The 24,121-nt window shown below is 42.2% G+C and overlaps 1 protein-coding gene across 1 annotated transcript in view; it reads left to right on the top strand.

The window, feature by feature from the left end:
* Positions 1–561: 561 nt before the first annotated feature.
* The window catches only part of asic1a (acid-sensing (proton-gated) ion channel 1a), a 41,309-nt gene continuing 17,749 nt past the window's right edge, over positions 562–24,121 (top strand). The window contains exons 1-3 of the mRNA XM_042085938.1: positions 562–1,009; positions 1,165–1,703; positions 12,121–12,316. Of these exons, the coding sequence (XP_041941872.1) occupies positions 1,324–1,703; positions 12,121–12,316 (576 nt within the window). The 5' untranslated portion in view covers positions 562–1,009; positions 1,165–1,323. The remainder of the gene's footprint in view (positions 1,010–1,164; positions 1,704–12,120; positions 12,317–24,121) is intronic.

The raw sequence follows: 24,121 nt of genomic DNA, 5'->3' as shown, positions 1-24,121 counted from the left end.
ATCCCGGTGTTCATGCCGTCCCACCGGGTAATTTCTCAGGAGAATATGGTGTCTGAGAGGGATCGGCCCCAAGTGACCTGAGCCCTGGTGTCAAACGGAGACTTATCCGGACTAATGGAGAGAGCGCAGTCCCAGTGCGTTTATGCATATTTTATGCCATATTATAAATATTTATTATATTTTGCTAAATTAGTAAAACTTGATTTACCTCATGTCACGTTAGGTTTTAACTGATGCCTATTTTCTTAACATAAAATAAAATAATAATAAAAAACTGGTCAGACAAAATATGTTTTTATATGTTAGACGTTGCCTATTGTTCAGCAACATTAGCAATTGCAGTTTCCATGTGTGGGTATAGACCCTATAAGTCTAAAGGCCAATTGCACGTATCGGGTAGGCTAAACCTCCGTTTTGAATCTCAAAGAGGTTGGCACATTTGAGTCAGACTACACGAACATCAGACCTTGATGGCTGTGGGCAAGTCAAGTGTGTAGCCTTCTGAAGGGCGCAAATTAGCCTGCTGGCAAGTAGCCTACAGAGAAAGTAGTTGGCTACTGAAGTAAATACAGTTATCAGTGAGAACTGAGAGGCTGTTTCCCACGCATATAGGTCAACAACTGTGTATGATATGATGCCTAAAGATGAGGAGACTTAGCTCAAGTCTGCACACGCACACAGTCTTGTCGATTCATCAGCACGCGAGGCACCTAGCTCCACTCGTCACGATTTTAACGCTGGCCGCCTGATGCCTATATGCCTGTTTGAGCACGACGAAGACACCTGCCAGTGTTTCGCTTTACTGTGCACTTATTTTTGTGGAATTAAATTCGTTTTCATTGCGTTGAATTGCCATAGGATAGGAAACTATAGGCAGGACTTGCATTTTAAGAATGTGGACAATTAGCTCTTTATATTTTCACCTTTTATTTTTTACTTCAAATTATTTACATTGTATGATTGACGAGCAGCTGGATTGTTAAAGCTCCAGTCGTATGTGAGGTCGTGGGTGTGTGTTGTCAACCCATTACGTTCGAACAAAAAATTGCAGAGCTCACTATACAACAGCCGCTTGAGGACATCCATCGTGATCACAGTTATATGAACTCACGCGCGCACTGCCTGGTGCTGCAAGTCTAATAATATGTGTTTTGTCTTCTATAGGCTACAACTCACACGGAGGAATCGTCTGGCCATTCGATTTCCACACCCGAAGCGTGCTGATGTCAGTGCATGACACCATCGGAGCGGCAGAGAGGCTTCCTATCGCTCGGCCCTGAGGGATATAGAGACAGGGGCGTCTGTGTTCTCTAAACCTTCTGAATGAAGACGATTGCTATAATGGACTTGAAAGTTGAGCCAGGAGAGATGGACTGCGATCAACCACCTCCAATTGAGGTTTTCGCGAATACTTCAACACTGCACGGCATCTCGCACATCTTTTCCTACGACCGGATCAGCATCAGACGCTGCCTGTGGCTGCTATTTTTTCTGAGCTCGCTGACGCTTCTACTGTATGTGTGCACAGACAGGATTCAGTTCTACTTGGAGTATCCGCACGTTACCAAACTGGATGAAATCACGACACCTGTGATGGTGTTCCCCGCTGTCACATTCTGCAACCTGAACTCTTTTCGCTTTAGTAAAGTCACTCGCAATGACCTGTACCATGCGGGGGAACTGCTTGCACTGCTTGGTCCCAGGTGCGTAAGTATAATGTATTCTCTGTTTTTTTCTTTCTTTGTCTGTCTGTTTGTTTGTTTCCCCATCTCTCTCTCTCTCTCTGTCTCTCTCTTACTCACACACACACACACACACACACACACACACACACATACACGCTCTGTGAATTCTTCATTTCATCATCCAAAACATTAGGCTACCAAACATTCCTCGTTAGTTGATGTCTACGTCTGAATTGTTACTGAATGTTTTGTTAATGTGGCTCAAATATTATGCTCCCTCCCCAAATATTTCTCACACACACTTCACTTCCTCCCCTCTCCATTAACATGGCACACACACAATCGCTACTCTGCCACATCTCTACTCACTTCAGTTTGTCAAAAATTCAGACATGCACATCCTCTCCTCACACCTCTTACAACTCTTGTCTGTTGCTCATCTTTGATCACATACTAGGCTCTGCACAGGCTAAAGAAAGTGCTCAACTTGGTTATTGCTGAGACTGATTAGAAAATGTTACATCTAGGCTGTAAAAACTCAGCTTGTCTCAGAGTTTGGTCACACTGTGATTTGACATATAACTGGTGAACATGAGTCATCCCTTTGAAGATACAGACAGGATTGCCTCCACCTTAGTTGCATGCATGTACCCTATATGAAATTATGTGAATGTATCTAGTCGATCCTGTTTGGAAGACATAACTGCAAAAGTATATGGAGCAAAATCCTGGTCACTCTAATTATGACTGCTGCTAGCACAGTGCATACAAGTTTTGTTTGTTTAGTTTAAATAAAAAGATTTTTGGTCGATGATTCTCAAGACACATTGCTGGGGAACATGAGACTTGGTGGGCGTGTAGCCCTCAGCCTGGCAGACCCCAGACAAAGCTTTGGCAAATTTGAATTTGCTCTGCAGGTCTGTCTGGCAAAGAGGCCATTCACTCCCATTTCCAATGTTCCTAAAACCCGGGCACCAATCACAACTGTTGAGGCGGGCTTAACATGATGACATGACAGCAGTTTTTGAAAAGTTTTGTGTGTTTGTTTGTTTTTTCTCGTTGCTCTGCATATGTCATCTCCTTCATTGCTCTGATTGGTTTTAGGTCTATCCAACTGCGCCCAGAGGCATTTTGGTTGGTGTCCGTTAGTGACGCCCCTTGGAAATGGGAGGTGAATGAACCTTGACCAGACCCATTCTCAATATCAGTTGAGATAAGGTCTGGTGCTAACCAGGCTATGTAGCCCCACTAGGTTGATATGGAATAGAAGCCTAATGGTCCCTGGGGGCCACCCCCTCTCTGCACTGGCTCCCCGAAAGCCAGAGAGAGGAAAGCTGTTTTCAAGGAATAACTCGCCACCATTGCACCCTAGATTATGAAATGTTTGTGGTATGTTGGTCTCAAGGAGGTGCATCAATCCAGCAATTACTGAAAGACGCAAAAATCAGGTGCTTCAATCGCTAACCTCTTTTGACAAGACAACAAGAAACACATTCACCCAGATGCACACATACACACAAGTATACAAACACACACACACGCACACACACACACACACACACACACACACACAAACACTGGTATAGTAAAAATGTAGACATTCTGCTGTAAAGCAGTTTACAAGGAGTCATCATTTAAACATACAACATCATTCATTTTCTTCGGATAGCATATGCAGTACCATGCGAAGGTCATATGTACCGCCATGCGGTATATCGAGGTGATGAGCAGAGCCAGGGGCTATTCCAGTCATAGACTACCCTCTGTGGCTCTTCTCCTCTCTGCAAAGGCCGCTAAAGTTGGCGTGTTTAAACAACCAACAAGGACAGGTGGTCCCAGACACTCAGCGCCTCCCCGCGTGCACATCAGTGCCAGGCGTTTTTTGGCCGTCTTCAAGGCTCTCTCATAATTTTCTGCATGAGAGGAAGTGGAGCACAGTAGAGGGTTGGAAGAGGACAACACCAGCAGAAACATGGGGCAGAAATAGAACTGGGCTGTTACTTCTCAGTAGCCTAACTCAGACTAACTCGACAGCTGTTGGGAGCTTTAACCAGATTCAAGATGTTATATTGAGGTCCTAAAAAAAAAACTTGTCGTTTTATCATTAAGACACAGTGAAATGATAGCTGAAATACCAAGGGGATTTTGCCATAGAGAGTTGGAATTATCTAAACCACAATGTATCGTGGATTCAAAAAGCAGTCAGAATAGTGCAGTTTGGTCAATAGTTATAGACTTAGATTGAAATGGTTTAATTTTTAGTTTGGTCATATAAATGTATACACAACACATATTGTAAAAGACAAGTGGACTTTGTGGTGTCACAGTTTTTTTTTTGCTCCAAGATTGCACCTGGATTTGAGCAGTTTCTATTTCTCGAACTGTTTGACCCTCTGGAACTGAGAACAGGATGTGTGTGTCTGTGAATGCAATGTAGAGATCACCCTTCATCTGAAGTCTGTGGCTCAATGCCGTTCAAGTGATTTGCTATGCTCTCTGTTGGCTTTATATGTTTCAAGGCTGGTGCTGAGTAAAGCGGTGAGCTCTTGCCCCTATGTTCTTATAATATCATAGTCACATTGAAGTTATTTTAAAGGTATATAGCTTTATGTAGCTCAGATGAAGCAGATATTGGCACTGTGCACCTGCAAATTCAGTCTGCCATTCTGGAAAATGTTGTCTGAACTCAGTTCAAAAATATACTCAACCTTCATGCTGTTTTTGAAAACACACAAAGAGAACAGCGAGAGGAAATTTACTGAATTCAACAGAAAACTATGTTGGATTCGAATCACAGGCAGCACCTGCACAGCACTTAAAATGGAATAGTGTTCAAGACATTTACTGTGTCGGTCACGACAGTGAACATGCAAGATCAAAGCAACCTCTCATGTCTCTCATTCATCCTGTTTCCCGGGATTATGACGTGCGTAGTATTCTGAGGCAACATAGTCCAATCTACATCATGTTTGTCACCGTCATGGTTCAGCTTTTTAGAATAGAATAGAAGTCTTTATTGTCCACTACTGTGGAAATTCGTCTTTGGCCCCACAAACATGTAACACACACAAGCAAGACTACACAGCAGGTACAACATAATGCAAACACACACAAAGACTATACAGCAGATACAACATATAGCAGCACAAACAAGATGTCAAAGCAGGTACAACATATAGCACACACAAGCAAGTCTACACAGCAGGATATGGAGACATGGAAATGTGCAAAAGGGGTTGATGTCAATAAAAAAGCAGTAAACAATATAAGTTAATCATAAAACACATAGATTATATTGATTTAGCAAAATAATAGATGATGGTATAAAAGATTTCTTAAAAATGTTTCTGCTTGATGTAGGTACTTCTTCCTGAAGGGATTCTTTCAAAAGTGTGATGTAGTGGATGTAAAGGATCCTTAACTATCTGTAGGGCTTTCCTCTTAGTGTGTGTTGTGTACAGTTCCACCAGCTGCCTCTGGGGGTTCAGTATGATTTTACTGGACATATTTATAACTTTTGTGAGTTTACTTTTGGATGTGATCAAAGTAGGCCCTCTCCAGATCCCCATTTCCCCTGACCATTAAACCGACCATATCATCGGCATATTTAAGTAGGCTGAAATTACTCTTTACGTTATCTTGTAACTTATCATGCAGCACCACTGGTTGTTCTTCACATGTCTACATTCAAAGATTACTGTCTCTCTTAAATAACTTTTTCTTAATCTCTCATGTAGTTGAGTGGTGCACATTAAATAGTATACAATGAGAGCATTGCTTTTTGTTGAAGTATGATGTTGGATATGCCATTTACACCCTAACTGGCTATTATTCTCTTTCCCAATGCTAGAAATGTAATACGTTATATAAAATCAAATAAGCATCCAGTTGCACAACTATGTTTTGTAAGTGAGCATCAACACAAATTAATTTATGGAGCTTTCTGTCTGAAGTCTGAACCTTTTATGTGCATTCCATGTGAGTGCACAAATTATTTTACATTATTAGTACAAAATAATCTCCACAGGATTATCTCCTGGACAACTATAGAAAACCTTTCAGCAAAGTTCAGCTTTAGTGTTTTATTGGAACAAAAGGAGACATTGGTTTATTTGTACATTGTAACATAATACAACAAAATGTTCAGAGGTTTGCATGACTGCCTAGTCAATTTCTCCTCAGTTGTTGCAGTAGTGTGACCATGAGTCTTGGCTACTCTGATAACAGAGGATGCGTCTGATTCATGCAGTAACCATTAATCATTCAAATCCCGTGGAAAAGCACTGTGATTGGGTTACATTTGATGAATGCTTTATGGCACAATTATTTCTAACTTCATGGATGACTCGGTTGATTTGAAATGCAAATACATCTCACTGACTATGTAACTGTTGGTGGCCATTCACGAAAAGCCTTTTTTAAAATCTGCCATGCATGATTAAATTAATTTGTACTATTTGAGTGTTATACACAGTAAGGTTGTGGGTGGGTGTATATCTGGGCTGTCGGATAGTCGTAAAATCCTGTTGTGTGTGTGTGTGTGTGTGTGTGTGTGTGTATGTGAGAGAGAGAGAGAGAGAGAGATGAAAAGAGAGGGAGAAAGAGAGACAGAGTGAGAGTGTGTTTGTATGTAACTGCACTGATGTGCAGTGAAATGGCAGCGGGATGCTTAGAGCAAAATCTCCTCTGTGTGTGTGTGTGTATATATATGTCTCTGTGTGTGTTTGTGTGTGTGTGTGTGTGTGGCCTCTTACCCAACACAGATTGTGAGGCCATGAGACTCCAGAAGACAGAATGTGCCCTGGAGGTCACACACACACACACACACACTTGCTCATGCCCTTGTCATTTAATGTCCTCTGGAACTGCCTGCTGGGTGTGACATGACTCTGCATGAGTCTCTCCTCCATCCTGTTCCGACTGAGTGTACCGCTCCCCAACGCCTACTCACCCGAGCATTATCAGGGGCTCTTCAATCCCTTTTCGCTGGGCCCCCGTGGGGGTTTAGATTGGTGTGTCAGGGAGCGAGCACAGACCGATGCCACAGACCTGACCTCATGTATCATCAAAACTTAGAGCACCTGAAGCTGCAAGTGAAGGGTCAAATGGATCTCCGGCAGTCAGGGGATAGGGGGAAACGATTTCTGCATGGTGAGGCTGGTGGAAACATGACACACGAATGGTGTTGATGCCTTTATGCGGGGATCATACTGACCAGCGGCAGGTGGCAGGTTTCCTATTGTTCTCTATGGTACGGCAGTGGGAACGGTGGCAGCGCTGGCGTAACAACAGGCTGAACGTTGAACTTGGTTCAACTTTCAAAGCGCAAGGCAAGCGCATTTAATTGTCAGTTTAGGTTAGTTTGTGTTTGTGTTGAGAGAACTTATGGTAACACTTTACTTGACAGTATCGACATAAGAGTGACATGACACTGTCATGAACACATGACACTGTCATGACACATGAACCCTAACCATAACCTCTAACCCTAACCCTAACCCTAACCTTAACTTGTTATGACAAAAACCGAATGACACTTAATGACAGAAGTGTTATGTCATAAAGGTTTATGACTTGTTTATGACAAGTTCATGACAGTGTCATGTCACTCTTATGTCGATACTGTCACAAGTAAAGTGTAACCGAACTGGGTATGGTTGGAGCGTTGTGTTACACTCGCTGCTGCCGCTTGCCGCTGGCTAATGTGATCCCCGCCTTAGTGTGTTCAGAGCCCCCCAGATCCATCTACTAGCCAAGAAGCACTCAGTGGTTCAGTAGACACTTCAGACTGTGACATGAAGGCCTGGATCTGTAGTCAGGTCCCAGTGCCTCTTCCCATTGGGAGTCCATCAGATGGGGCAGGGAACAATGGTGGTGCATTTCAAGGAACCGTATGGTCTCCTTTCCTGTTCAAGCCTGTTGTGATGGGGAGTGTCTAGGTCTCCTTTCCTGTTCCAGCCCTACACAAATGCCTGTTGTGATGGGGAGTGTCTAGGTCTCCTTTCCTGTTCCAGCCCTACACAAATGCCTGTTGTGATGGGGAGTGTCTAGGTCTCCTTTCCTGTTCCAGCCCTACACAAATGCCTGTTGTGATGGGGAGTGTCTAGGTCTCCTTTCCTGTTCCAGCCCTACACAAATGCCTGTTGTGATGGGGAGTGTCTAGGTCTCCTTTCCTGTTCCAGCCCTACACAAATGCCTGTTGTGATGGGGAGTGTCTAGGTCTCCTTTCCTGTTCAAGCCCTACACAAATGCCTGTTGTGATGGGGAGTGTCTAGGTCTCCTTTCCTGTTCCAGCCCTACACAAATGCCTGTTGTGATGGGGAGTGTCTAGGTCACGTGACAAGGGACAGTAGAGCTTGCCCGCTTGCGTGATGTCTTTAGCTTTTGGTTCATTAAAAAGCCCACCTGCACAGACTTTCACTTACATTCACGTTTAAAAAGCACAACTGTAGAAGAATAGCTGTGTATTTGCATTTCTTTGTTTTTGATTGTGATCCAATGTGAGCTCGAATGACCACATGTTGTTGACACTTCTTTGAAGTTCCACATACTGTCAATTTATGTATGTGGGTTGCTTCAATTGGATGGATGTAACTAAGGGATGCAGACTGATTCAGAAGTCTCTCGCCACTACAATGTTTTGGTGGCTGTTGTAGGTGGTCTCTGTGATTGGTTTCCATTGTTTGATTGGATAATGAATGATTCGCTATAGTTTCTGAATGGTATTGCTGATGCACTTGTAAATTCATGTGACAGAATTGACTGAAGTAGGAGGCATGTGGGTGTTTTTACCCATCTGACAGGCTTCCCCTCCTCCCTGCCTCCTCCTCACCTACCCCACTCCGTCTTTCACGCTCAGCTCTAAAATATCACCATGTTACAAGATTACAGATTACACAGGTTTATATATGTGTGTGTGTGTGTGTGTGTGTGTGTGTGTGTGTTTGTGTGTGTGTGTGAGTCTGTGCGCCTGCAAATGTATGCAGTCCCTTAAGAGTGCTGTTGGTGGCTTAAGAGTGCTGTTGGTGTCTCTCCAGTCCTTTTAAATAGCTAAAGCTTCAGTTCAATTACAGCCCTTTTGAAATCTCCAGTTGAATGATCTGTGGGAAAAAAAGTTATGGCGTTGGGGCTTAGGGAACTCTTCAAACGAATATGCTATGAGGAGGCTTGTGGAATTAGCATTAAAACGTCTCTAGCCAAAAAGAAACTACATCTCAAGCACTACTGATTTGAAGGGGAGAGGAACAAATGCTTGTTCACATGAAATGAGATTATTGCTCAGTCATATGATCAGTCATACTAGAGGTATTCTGATGCGGTCATCAAGAAGCAGAGCTAGACTCTTAGCACGGAGAAGATGGAACATTTGATGGGAACGGCTGATTATATTATTTTATATTATAAAATGAACAACTGAGAAATAACGGATACATATCCAATCCTGTCCAATCCTATGCAGAAACGCAATTGGTCACTTGAAGCCCCTTTGTTAGTCGAGTCAAACTTTTATAGCTCAGGCTTCACTTTACTGCAGCATTGTTCATCATACATTTCAGAACTGTCATGATCAACAACTGAACTATGGATGCCTGTGGGAATCAATTAGTGCCAATCATACACTGTAAATAAGGTGACAATGCACTCATAGTTGTCAGTTGTGTTCACGTTACAGCACCAAGGACAGCACCTGACATACTCGTTTTAAAAGGTTGATGAGCAAGACTTGAACAACAGGAGGCAATTAATTAATGAATTAATTAATTAATTAATTTAATTAGCTGTCCCGATCTTGGCATTTTAATCTTCCACATTTGTATTCTCTCTACATTTCACCGCATTGCTAGATTTAAAAACACATTAGTAAACAAATGTTACCTGCAGTTGTTTTTTTTCTTAATTTTTTTAATTTAATTTAATTTTTTTAAATTTTTTAGCTCTTAATTTGAGTATAGGGACAACCACCAAGCCAGCAAGATAGCTAGCTACAGTAGACTGAATACCAACACTTTTTCCACAAATTTCTTTGTAATTTCCAGAGAAGACAAATTAGTAATTCAAGTGAAATGTCTTTATTTTTTATGTTAGCTAGCTAGATATAGGCTAATAAGAAAATGTTCACAATGTCGTACTTGCTCAGATAGTCAGCTACTTTTCATCACACCGGAGGCTCCTTCACATCTTTTTCAAACCTAGAGGCCCAGATACCCTCCACCAGGTAAAGCCATATAGAAAAGCCAAAAAAAATGTGGTTCATTTAGTCCTATAGATTTTTAGCATTGCTCTTTTTGTTTTACCTTCTTGAGTGACCAATGATTTTGGTGATGCTGGACTTTCCTCATGTCATGGTTGGTGTAAGGGTTTTGTCCTGTCTTGGTTTTGTTTCCCTGTCTAGTGTTGTATTCCATCATGTCTGCTCCTCATGTTACTTTCCTGTTACCGTTTTACTTATATGTCCAATGTGTTCCTTTGTTTATCCCTGCCATGCTGTTCTGTTAATTATCTGTGTCTCTGCCCCTCACCTGTGCCTAGTTTTGTTCCCTGATTATTGTTTTATTGTCTCCACCTGTGCCTTGTTTTCCAGTGTATTTAAGCCCTCATGTTCCCTCTGTGCCTTGTCAGTCTTTGTTTCTGTGTTTGTCCATGCTATTTTGTTGCCCTTGTTTTGCGGCCCTTGTTTTGCTAAGTAAAAGCTCTTTCAATTCTAAAGTTCCTGGTGTTGTCATGCATTTGGGTCCTCCAACTGAAGCAATCCGTGACAGTTGGCTTCATGTCGACTGTCATCTTGCTCTTACAGCTCTTAGCTTGGCAGTATTTTAATCTATTCTGTCATCTTTGTTATATTTGTTATGACAGTTCTTAAAGGCTCACAGTGGAAGTATACTTTTATTATTCCTGTTTAAGAACGATTATAACTATGTTTTATTGCAATCAGTTGTATACAGTGCTGTGGACATGTCTACATAATTCAAATGTCCAAGTCAGATTCAGTTAACCATGTAAAAACTATGCTATATACTGGCTATCATGCAGGAGACAGAAAATGTGTGGTTTCAATTGCTGGCTGCCACCGTTGTGTCCTAGTAACTCTGTTGTTAGCCCCATATGCATAGACGCTGCAAGATCAAGATCAAGATCAAGATGTATCTCAGCAGCTAAATATTATTGTAATATCTGAGGTCTCAATTAACACTGAGGTCGCAATTAACAATCAATATAATTATATTGATTATTATAATTATATATTATAAAAATACAATATAATTTGTATTTTTGTAATTTGTATTTTAGTATATTTTTATATATTGTATTAAGTGTTAGTATAATTTGTATTTTAGTATATTTAGCATATTCTTTATCTTCTACTGTCCTTACTGCTTAGTTGTGTTTTTATATTATATACTTTAATTACTCTTTCTGCTGTTAAAAAATGTGTTTGTGTTGTATGTATGCTGCTGCTGAGACCTTGAATTTCCCCTGGGGATCAATAAAGTATCTATCTATCTATCTATCTATCTATCTATCTATCTAACACAAATTATTTTTACAATGCATCCAAAACAAGACAAACTCCAATGCACTTTCTTTTTAAATAGTTAAAAAGCCTTTATTTTCATGGCTTGGTCATTGTAAACCTTTATAAAATGATGACACGTTTCAGCCCCAAGCCTTCATCTGGGATTCAAACTAGTTTTTGACTGGGCTTTTTAACTATTTAAAAAAAGAGTGCTTTGGAGTTTTCCTTGTTTTGGATATATAGTGTTTTCTCATTCACAGAGCACCTCAAATATACAGTTTTTGAGTCCACGAAGCACTCTTTTTCAAACAAGATATTTCAAGCAATGGCTTTTCATCTTCATCTAACTCTGCTGTTAGCCCCGTATGCTAGACACTAATTCTCTGCGAGATGTTTGTGGCTTGGCCTTTTCATATTTAATGTACCAGAAGGACCTTTGGTTCTTAACTCAATATGAAGTGTGTGTGAATAAAGTACTAAAGTGAATATTACAGACATTACAGATTAATGAGGACATCTGTATTCACACACAGCTCTTTCCACACTGGAGTATTCCGTGGTTCATCTCACACAGGGGTTAACTCGCCTCCTCACTCCCCTTTAATATTTCACACATGCATATTTAATGCCTTGAAGACTCTGTTCTGACAGCTGTCATTTTGCCGTCCATCCCCAAGATATGTGTTCTTGATTCTGTTCTAGAGGGTCCAAGTCATGCGGTGAGAAGGGTTTATGGAAGACTTTTATTTTGAACTAAAATATTCAGGAGACACACTCACTGGCTGGTCTGATTACACCCAGTGAAAGATGGTACACTTTAAATCACATAGAAACCTGGGGCAGGAAATTGAATGTCATTACATCTGACATTGCAGGACTTGGGTTGAGTCTGATCCCCTCTAATTCTTTTTTATCCATCAGGTATGAAATCCGGGACCAACACTTGGTGGATGAAAGTGTCCTTGAGGCTCTCAAGGTCAAAGCTGATTTCCACAACTTCAAGCCACGACCATTTAACATGCGAGAGTTTTATGACAGGACAGGTCACGACATTAACAACATGTTGCTGTCTTGTCGTTTTCGTGGGGCTCCATGCCGGCCAGAGGACTTCAAAGTGGTGAGTGCTGATGCCAGAAAGCTTCTTAGAGATATTGAACTTGGATCTCTAATCCAACAGGGCATATCTTAAGAAATTATACACCATCTGACAAGACAATTTTATAACTTCTTATGAACATTTTAGAAACATTAATGGATTTTGTTTTGTTGTTTGTTTTTTGTTTGTTGTATTATCATATTTAACTTGAAGATGTTAAAACTGCCTTCAAAATCAAAATGATAAAATGGTAAAATCCTCCATAATGCCACTTGTGCCGTTTCAGAACTGAGGGTTGCAATATCACTTTAAGAGGGGTTTGTTTGCTTGGTGACATTCAGCTGCAGACAGATACTTCCCTTAAGGAATATGTTGCTCTTGCTCAGGAGTATTTCTACATGGGGGGCGTGTCTGTCTGAGTCAGTTCCTTCTGTGTCTGTCTGAGTCAGTTCGCCCCTTAGCTCCATGGAGAGTTTTCTCATTCAAACAAGACATTTATTAATATTAACTGTTTAGTGCTTTATGTTCAAAATGAGGTACATGTACACTTGAAAGTAATTGTGGTGGATATAATTACTTGACAAAAACACAGCAGACTTCGGCAGAATTCCAGATATCCAAGATTCAGGCTTTACTTTACAATAACGCGCGTCAAGGGAGAATACAGCCTTCAGCTCAGGAGCATCGACTACCATTCTAACTACTACCGGAGGAGACTGGCCTTTTATGCTCAATTTGCAAGGGTGTGGTTCAAGAGGATGTCATAGGTACAACGTCCTGTGATTGGCTTTCTCTTCCCGCCGTTCAGTCAGCCACACCCAGACACACCTACACACACCTATTTTCCATTAACATATTTAGGCTCCTCAGGTAGAAACGTTATACAAGATGTTCTAAACATTCTTACACTTAATTCATTGTACTCCTTGTACTGAGACTATAAAAATGATACCAAACATGAAGACATTTACAGTTAATAACACAAACATATAATTCAGCTAAAGTTTTAACCCAGGGTCTTTGTCTACCCAAAGATAGAACAAAGGAGCTTGTGGAACAGATGGTAGAAGCAAAAGGTGCCCAGTGGGGAGCATTTCACACCTACATCTGCATTGAATAGATCAAAGCAAGAATACACTTTCAATGTAAATGGAGCTAAGCCTCCATCTAGTCTGGAGCAAGAAAAGGTCATTGAAAAGGTCACTGTAGGCCTACAATACTTACAATCTGTTCACCATTTTGCGACTAAATTATTGGCTTAATGGGTTTTTTGGAGGTATGGTCACATGCCATGTACTCTGCCTAAAGACATAATTTAGCAAAGCTTTCTTTTTCAACAGCTGGAGTTGTATATTTTATGTATGAGGAATTTACCTTATGCTATCACAGCTGGAGACAGATATTGTTTTCCATTTCTGTAACGCCAAGTGAATGTGGGGGCATCTGTGTCTACAGGCGCTCAGGTCATTGAGTCTCCATGGAGATCGTCTCAGAGGGAGGTCCACTATGAGGACATCTACTCTGTGCTGCTCTGGGACATAGTCTGTCCCTGCCAGAGAGGTTGTCATCTGCGCTCCTGTAGATATGGTGGAGCCATCCATAAGAAACATTAGTTACTGACTAAACCAAGGCTTGGCCACGATAATTACATTTTAAGAGGATAATGAAAATGACAATGTTCTGCCAATATTCTGAAAGACACGATGAATCTAAGATTTAATCATTAATAGTTATACCATTGTACACTGACTTTAGTTGTGTTAGCTCCTATATATGTTTATATTTGCATACTAGCCTGGACATGGAAAGCATGAAATATTGCCTACCTGTTACACCATCTTCATGATTGTTCTGCTAAGACATAAGCAAATATTCTTGACTAGTTTCCATGGATATAGTGTGCAAATGGAAAAAAAAATCAGTGACTTAAACTGACTTTATGGATATAAACTGTGCAACCAGACATTGCACCAATCTAGCATACAGAGAATCAATCAGTATTAAAGCGGAGATTTTGTTTCAGCTCACTGGACTGATCAATAGATGAACATCCCTTCTACAACTTGTCATAGATTGGAATAGAGCGCTTTGATCCACCCTGGGACAGTCGTGCCTTCATCAAACTGTAATGAAGACATGACATGGAGTCACCTCTGGCTCCTTGACACTTCACCAAAACAGAAATCACTTAGTGCTCTGGGGTGCTCTGTGAGGAGATCTTTTCAGGGTATCGATATGATTAATATAGGCTAATAAGCAGATACTATAATTGTTCATATAGCCTGTTCAATCAGGTAACAACTTTCAACGGTCCTTCAAAAGGAGGCTCTTGAAAATGACAGTCGTGGAGTTTATGGATAGACATTTTTTTATGCTAAGCACAACTTGGCAAGATTATAAAAAGAGACAAATATCCATCACAAGGACGGATGCCCTCTGTCTCTGCTTTCAGCATCAGATTGTGTAGTGATAGTGGAGGTTATCAGAGGGCTGCGCTAGAGACTGAAGCTTGTATCAGACAGTAGAAGTGTAAGAGATCATCAGTCCACCAGAAAGGCTGCTGCAAGTGCTTGCTTTGTGCTCGGCCTGGTTCGGTGTCTCTTCAAGGAGGGTCTCGCTTTTGTGTGCAAAGAAAGGGCTCTTTGATCTGTGTGTGTGTGGAGCCCTCCCTACCCTGACTGCTAATGAGGGCTTCCTGCGCTCTGCTGCTGCTGCTGTTGCTGTGCATGCGTGTGTGTGTGTCTGAGTGAGTGTGTGGGTGTGTGTGTGGGTGTGCGGAGTGCTTTCAGACACGCTCGTGAGCCCCCATCAACCCCCCCCCCCCCCCCCCCCCCCCAATCAAATCAAATCTGCTCTGTTTGCTCGGCATGCATGCCATTAGGCGCTGCTGTGACAGCGCGCAGTTCGCCATGATCCCCTTCCGCTCTCGCTGCTTCCATGTCGTCTCACCTCTACATCTCTCTCTGCCGTGTCGGTGTCCCCCCGCTCCTCTCCGCTCCTCTCCTCTCCTCTCCTCTCCGCTCCTCTCCGCTCCTCTCCTCTCCGCTCCCCCTGCTCCTCTCCGCTCCTCTCCTCTCCTCTCCTCCCCTCTCCGCTCCTCTCCTCTCCTCTCCGCTCCTCTCCTCTCCGCTCCTCTCCTCTCCTCTCCTCTCCGCTCCTCTCCGCTCCTCCCTCATCTGCTGTGTCAACACCCCCTTCATTTTCACGCTCATCTCCCTCTTCTCAACCCCCCACATTCCTGCCCTCTCTTTTTCTCTTTTTTCCATCTCGGCTCTCTTGATCAAGTCTAGAGGGTGCTGAGTGATGGGACTCAGGTGGTACGCTGCCAGACACACACACGCACACGCACACGCACACACATGGCACACAGACACACACACACACACACACACACAGCACACACACACATGGCACACAGACACACACACACACACACACACACAGCACACACACACACAGCACACACACACGGCACACACACACACACACACACACACAGCACACACACAACACACACCACACACACACACACTCACACACACACACACGGCACACGGACACACACACATGGCACACGGACACACACACACACACACACACACACACACACACACACACACACACACAAATGCCTCATAAACAAACCAAGCATGAGGGGGTGATTGCTGAGCTGGCCAGGGCCTATAAAACACTTACTCAGATCTTTATGCGATTAACTGCCCACGGTGAGTCTGTCATCAATCAGTACAGCTGTCTTAGGAAGAAATGATTAATAGAGGTTGGGAGGAGGGATGATGACTTGTGTGAGAGGGTGCAATCTCATTTATAAACCATTTAGAGGTGATTTCTGAAATGAAACACGCACAGTATGTTTGGGTGAACTGAGACATTACACCAGCATTATATTCTTCTGATGGTGCTAAGCAATCTCCTCAATCATTTAAACCATTGTGCATCGCTCCGATTAACACATCTCCTCTGTTGAAGTCGCTTACTTATGCATGAAACAGTAAGGACCGCAAGAGCAATCGGACTAGAAGCTTCAACATGAAGCTACAGTACGTAATGATGTAACACACGGTTGTTCTGTTCCCAACTGAAAAGCTCTATTAGGTTTTTACTTTCCACTAAGCCTTTTCAGTTCACTAGGTTTTGAGTTAAAATATGCATATGAGCTTTTTTAAATATTTTGAATGGCTTATGCAGTCATAGAATGAATGAGGCTTAATAGGTAATGTGGAGATTTATCTATATGTTCTACTTATTCACTCATATCCTCAGGAGTATAGTATACCCTCTGGGATTTTGCTGGGCATAATTTATATATGTAGACACACACACACACACACACACATATATACACACACACACACACACACGCACACGCACACACACACACACACACATACATGCTGGTTTCAAATTGAACTGAAAGTCTTCCTCATGAGGCTCATCCTTTATAGCGTTACAAAATGCTTTTGGAGGGGCTCTGAAGGACACTTTCTATTAATCCAGTGTTACCCTCATTCAGAGAGCACCGTGCCAGATGAGGCTCCAGGCACTTCTCTCTGGGCTTTGCTTCACCAGGAGGCCCATGATGCAATACCGCTATTCAATTTGAATTCTACTTACATAACGGTAGTGCCAATAACAACTGAAATTATATGAAGGCATTTTACAGAGCCCAGAGCCTATACCCCCATATGATCATGAACTAAGGCAAAGATGTCAAAGATAAATCTTCCTTGTAACCTTGAGCAGAAGTCCGCTGTGAAGGGGGGACTCAAGTGCTTGGGGCTGGTTGGGTGCAGAGATTGAACAGGACAGAAAGAGGAGAGAAGAGAATCAAAAGCATTCAGTGAAATTCAAAACATGGATCTAGATTAACAATTTTAGCATTCATTTAGCAGACACTTTTATCCAGACAGAGCGACTTATGTGATTCGATCTGGAAAAACCCTTTACATGGTGCAATGTTACCAACTTATGATTCTGATACCATCCTGGCAACATCCAAGATTTTGGGAGGATGGTATCCAGGATTCCTGCTAGGGGACAGTGTCTAGAATGTTGCTTGGATGGTATATTGTTGCACTGGATGCACCATGTGAAGGGTTTTCCTAGATTACATGACATATAGTAATTTCCTGTGTATTAGCCGCATTGTGTATAAACCGCGGGGACAGTGTTTTTTATGCAAGTTAAAAAAAACAAAACCATATTGATACCATATTAACTGCCCCGTGTATTTTGCAAAATGAATGTATGAGCCTCCGGCATAACAGTTGGGAAATTACGATATGTCAGTTGTCCACGGAGCAACTTGGGGTTAAGTGCCTTGCTCAAGGGTACAACGATGGAAGCCGGGAATTGAACCCAACATTTTTCTGGCTGCCGCATGCTAGCCCAGCTTAACAACTACACTACCACGCCTGAACTGATGTAATCAGATGAGAAAATTAACTTAAATTGGTACATCAAACTCTTACCAAATATTATCAGTAAACATATCTGTCTTGAAAATGATGGTTTTAAATGCAGTTGTTTAGTCAATTCCAAATAAAATACATATCCGTTTGTCATTTAACACTGACGCAGTGGGTGCAGCCATTGGTTGTGTTCAACAGCACTGCTAACCATACTCTTCTGTCTCTCAACATTTAAAGCCCACCCCATGCTGGATAAGCGGTTGTGATTGGTTCCTGGGTTTTTGATGATTAAGAAATGGATCCAAATGGGAATGTAGAGCAAATTCATATGTGCTCACTGACTCATCTGGGTTCACCCAAGGTAGTGGCATTTACTGTATACAATCCTTCATATATTATATATAAATAATGTTCAAGATGGCTAATGGTTACAAATGGAGAGTGCTAGCATCTAGCATCCACAGTATTGATAGAAGTAAAAATACAGAGTGAGAAGAGTGGGTATACAGCATGTTCGTTATGCCTATTACTAATAATAACTTGTTTATGAGGTTGCTATTTATAATAGCTTGCTTTGCTTTTATACTGACATTGTGCTAATGTGTGTGCTGATGTTAGAGTTAGCATGTTTCTTTGTGTCACTTCCATCCAAACAAACACAACAGCGCATGTATTTCTGTATACAACAGTTTTTAGTGATTGTGTGTGTGTGTGTGTGCGTCGTGCGTGTGTGTGTGTGTGGTGCGTGCATGCATGCATGCTTGTGTGTGACAGAGAGCGTAGCTCAGAGGCAGAAATAGCCCTGTCAGGCCTCAGCGTCATGGGTTATTTATTTGGCACAGATTAGTACAGGTGACTAGAGGGCCTGTGTTTTCTTCCCTGTGTGTGATGCAGCTGTGTAATACATGCCTGTGTGTGTGTGTGTGTGTGTGGTGTGTGTGTGTGTGTGTGTGTGTGTGTGTGTGGTGTGTGTGTGTGTGTGTACATGTGTACATGTGTGTGTGTGTGTGTGTGTGTGTGTGTGTGTGTGTGTGTGTGTGTGTGTGTGTGTACATATGTGTGTGTGTGTGTGTGTGTGTGTGTGTACATACAGTATGTGTGTGTGTGTGTCCTTACATTGTGCTTGTGCATTCAATTCATGCTGATGAAGGATAATAAAAGAAAGATAGCTCAAGGCTGTGTGTGCTTATATGTGTGCATGTGTGTTGTGTTTGAATTTATGTGTGTGGCAGAGTGTGTAAGTCTGCAAAATGTGTGTGTGTGTGTGTGTGTGTGTTTGAATTTGTGTGTGTGGCAGAGTGTGTAAGTCTGCAAATGTGTGTGTGTGTGTGTGTTTGTTTGTGTGTGTGTGTGCATCCAAGGTGCATGTTTGCACCCCTACTGTTTAAGATACGTAAGGTCACATAGTAGGGAAAGCACTGACTGATCTGATAGTCTGGGTTTCATTGATGTCTGAGTGGGTAATAGCACCCCTGTCCTGGCATACTGGCATCTTGGCACACAATGACCAATGGCCCTCTGTGGGCGCAGAGGCCTAAGCTCTCCCACTTCAATGCCACGTGTGTCTGGAGGAAAGTCTGTGGACAGCCATGTTTTTCTATCAGCTTTGGTTTGGATGTACATCACCACATCAACAACAAGCCTTGAATGGGCCAGCTTGAGCAGGTCTAACGGTAGTCGTGTCTTTATGAACACATGACAGATACATTTAGCCTTGTCTGACAATGAAAGGCCCTTTTGCTGTCAAGTATGACTGTGTTTGTGACCTTTTGATGCATACCCGTTCCCTCTTGCGCGCATGCGTGTGTGTGTGTGTGTCACAGTAAGTCACCTTGGAGTGTGAATTTCTGTTTTTAGGTGTCAGAACTGTCTAAACAAAAAAGTTGCAGACTGCACGTATGCCAAGGGCTCTACAGACTTCTCAGTCTGTTAGGTTCAGCCTCTGCAGAAACACTCTGGATAACACATGCACGCACACACACACACGCACACATACACGCACACACATGCACACACATACACACACATACCCCCCCCCCCCCCCCCCCCCCCCCCCCCCCCCCCACACACACACACACCCACTGTCATGCTCTCAGCCACACAGTCATTCTCTATCCATGCATACACACACACACACACACACACACACACACTCAAACAAACACATGCGCACACACACGCACAGAGAGAGAGAGAGAGAGAGATGCAAACAGCTCTCTTGCACACACAGTCTCTTGCGCACATCTCTCTCTAGAAACATCAGGTTCATGTGGCAGGCACAGGAGAGGAGCCTTTACCGGCCTGTTAAATATTCATGGACCGTAGAGACGGAGCGAGAGACCGAGAGCTGGAGAGAGTGAGTGATCAGGGGAAGAAGGAGGGAGGAGAGGAGGAGCGTGACTCCCCATGGGACCTGAGGACAGCCGAAGGGAACGGAGGAGGATTGGCAGTGGAAGCTTCCTATCAAATGCCCCCCAAGCTGGCTGTCTCATTCACATCCAGCTGTTCAGTCTCAAGCCCAGTTGGCACTATTTCATGCATTGTGCATTACGTTGACTTGGGATGTTGCTGTTCTTAGGTCAGAGGCAGTAGGCTGAATGCATTGTTGTTGGTTGTTTCTAAAGCTGTTGTCCAGAGTTTAACTGCTATTCAAAAATGCTACTTTAAAAGTGTCATAAAAGATCTTATTATGTTAAATGAATAGTCATTGTGTGATTGTGTGTGGTCTAATAATCTTCTATAACTCAATAGCTGCCCTCATATTCCATATAGCATCCTCAGACCTCCCATGTATGATATTCCCTAAGTGATTAATACAATTGGTTCAAAAGTAGTTATCATGCTTCTTATCAAGTGCCTTTGCCAGTTACAAGGGTTTCGCCTATACTCATGCAAGTAGCGTACAATATTGAAATGGTCTCAGCATTACTTGTCACCTGCATACAGTGTTTTCTGAATCCAATATCATCACCCTGACACAGCATGGGATTGTCCTCCAGTATGGCATTCAAGAGGCTCCAGTATACACACACACACACGCACACACACATGTGCGCGCGCACACACACACACACACACACATGCGCACACACACATTCACACAAACTTCCCCCACTCACAACCCCTCACCTAGTGGGCTTGACATCAAAGCATCAAAGAAAGGCTTGTCTAGTAGTAGTACAGAATATAGAGTGCCAAGTGCATTCAAGGATTCAAAGATTTAATTGTGTTTTTGTGTTTCCATGCAGTAGACTCGAGCGATAGAGGTTTCACCGCCTCCTTGACTATTAGTGGCGGAGCAGTGTGATTTTAGCAGGATGTCTGCCATTGCTTAATTACCAGTTTGCCTGGCTGCCTGTTCATCAGTGACACTCAGACCCTCCCAGTCCTATCACAGGGACCTTGCACAAGCGTTGACTCTGGCAGACTGCAATTTATACTGCAGTGAAGTGAAGCAAATCACATACTGTACAGAATAGGATACAACTGCAAGCATGTACATGTAGAGATGATTACAGACAAGAGGTCTCGGTTGAAAGTATTCACAATGTATGTGCCAGCCATGAAAAAAGGTTTGTATGAGTTCTTTAACTGAACAAGCAAAGCTTTTTGTATTTTGCTATTTTGTCATGTCTGCTAACATGACAAAAATTTGATTTAGTTTACAAATGACTCAGACTGTAACATCTGTGAAGGTAATGATGGGAAAAAATAGAAAAATGGAAGCTGAACACATTTACAGTAACAGGTGCATGGGTGTGTGTCTGTGCGCTGCTTTCTGTAGGTAGAGTATGGGGTAGATGTGATGTGTGCTTCACGTTGCCTTTCTGTCTGAATGAAAAGTAAAGTTGTGACTCTTCATAGTCTACCGTACTTTTGCTAAAACTGGTAGACAGACTCTTTTTGAGTACTGTACATTCCTGTTCTAGTGATGCTTTCAGGTTTGGAAAATTGCATTGAATGTGCTAAATGACCGTATTGGAATTTCTGCCCTCCTGCTGTTCTGTGCATTCACAAAGGATCACCTAAGTTTGGATTTTCATTCAAGCAAACTGGCGATAATGAACAATCCTTGTACCTTCCACTTCTAAGACAAGTAATCCACGGTGCAGCAGGCAAATATGTTCTCTCTCTCTCTCTCTCTCTCTCTTGCCTTCTCTCTCTCTCTCTCTGTCTCGCCCCCTCCCCCTCCCTCACTCCCAGAATCTTTTTTATTTCAGCAACACTTACAGCTCCAGGAGTTCTCTGACATTATTTCACAGACAGCCTAAAGGCCTTTGCCAGATACCCCCAGTAGCCAAACTGCCACTTTCAATCACTGTCCTCTCCCTCTCTGCACCTGGCTACCTCACAGGGGGTTGCTACTGTTTATGTAAGGGCCATCAGCCCAAAACAATCAATCAGCACATGAACCTGTAAAAAACTGACAATGCAAGCGGAAAATAACCCAGAAAGACCAATATGTGAACTGAGAATGTCTTCATAGAATCAACACTTTTTCTTTTTTCTTTTTCTTTACAGTTAAATCCTGTAGCACCTGGCTAGAGGACGTTCTAGCCATGACTAAAGATCACTCTCTTTGAGGCACAGAAAGATGTTTTCAGCTCTTTGAAGCCACCTGATAAAGCACAGCAGCACACAATGTATTCTTTATTCATATTCTGCAGGGCACTTGCCCCTTATATTCACTATTTAATGCACATGCCCTAGTATTTACTCTTTAATCTTAACTTCCTTATTATTAAAAGATTATTTATAAAAGATACATTAAAATTAAAGTAAAAATAGTAGTGATACCAACTGCATCTGTGTATGTGTGGGTGTGGGGGCATTTCCAAAACGGAGTGTCTATTTACACCCCTGGTACGAATAGCCTTGGCCACACAGCTGAGCTATTCACACCCTGTGATATAACAACAAAAAGACGTTGCTCACGTGCACAAAAAACATGGCGGACATTCGTTTTTTCGTCAGCAGAAAGTGAAGAATTCTGAAAGGTTTCGGCACTAATATCTGTTCAGATTAAGTTTTAGATTGAAAAGTTGTGTTTTATTTTCATACTCTTGGTTCATTGAACACATACAACCGTCAGTTTGTTAGTTAACAGAAATTTCGTGAATATGATGTTCAGGCCTATAAACTATAAGTTTACCAGCAACACCTTTTCTTTCTGAAAGAGGATAGTGCAGTGGTCACAGACATGGGATAGCATGTGGGAGACTGGGGTTCAATTCCCAAGTGATGCATTTTGGTAGAGTGAGTGTGCATGTGTACCAACATCTCTGGAGAGAAGGCGCACAATTTGAACTCCATTTTGAGAAATCGGTTCTCAAACGGAAGTTTTGATTGCAACAATTAGCTAGTTCATGCACCAGGGTGTAAATAGCATACAGTACTACACCAGGGTACGAATAGCATCCACTTCTAACTATACATTGATGCAAACAGCATACCTTATTCAGAGTGTCTATTACACAGCTGAGCTATTCACACCCTGTTACGTAACAACAAAAAAACATGTTGCTTGTTTTTTTATTATTATTACATTGTGTGATCAATATGCCAGAATAAATCACAGGGGTGAAAATAGTATACACTGATATTTGTACCAGACGGGGTATTACTAGAACACATTGCTGTGTGCACCGGGGTACGAATAGCATACATTGACATTTGTACCAGACGGGGTACTAATAGGACACATTGCTGTGTGCACCGGGGTACGAATAGCATACATTGATATTTGTACCAGACGGGGTACTAATAGAACACATTGCTGTGTGCACTGGGGTACGAATAGAATTCACTTCTAATTGCACCAGGGTACGAATAGCATACACTGCTAATTGTACCAGGGGTGCAAATAGCCTTACCCTTTCCAAATTCGTTTGTGAACCATTTTAAGATTTAAAAAAAAAAATGTTTTTTATTGGATTATAGTGTAATGTACAATTTGCATATATAGAGATATAAAAGGCAAAGTAGATTACAATGTACAGATATAAAGATAGAAAGAGTTTTATTTTTTAAGCCTATTTATATGGGTCAAAATCAGCACCTTGCAAAATTGGAGACCTTTATGCTTTTTTTCCTTTCAACATTTTCTGGAGAGGGTTATTGTGCGGAAGGATGGAGTGGGCTAGAGTGTTATAGGCTGCCCTAGGTGCAGTGATGGAAGACCTGGTTGTTTCAGCAAAGGCCTTTTCTATTAGTCATGAAACATAACTCTTGTACTCTATGTGAGTAATTGCCACAGGGCTTCAATCATGTGGCACTTCTCGCCCAGTGAAATGCTACTGGAGCCAGCTGAAAGGATATGGTATTCTGTCCGACTGTCAGATATGTCTAAAGCAGAGCATCTCAGTGCACTGTATTCCTAACTGAAGACATTGTAAAT

Source organism: Alosa sapidissima, chromosome 3 (genome assembly GCF_018492685.1).
Source record: "Alosa sapidissima isolate fAloSap1 chromosome 3, fAloSap1.pri, whole genome shotgun sequence".
NCBI classification, from domain to species: domain Eukaryota; kingdom Metazoa; phylum Chordata; class Actinopteri; order Clupeiformes; family Clupeidae; genus Alosa; species Alosa sapidissima.
The sequence above is the reverse complement of the archived record's forward strand: the minus strand, read 5'-3'. Positions and strand labels throughout refer to the sequence as shown.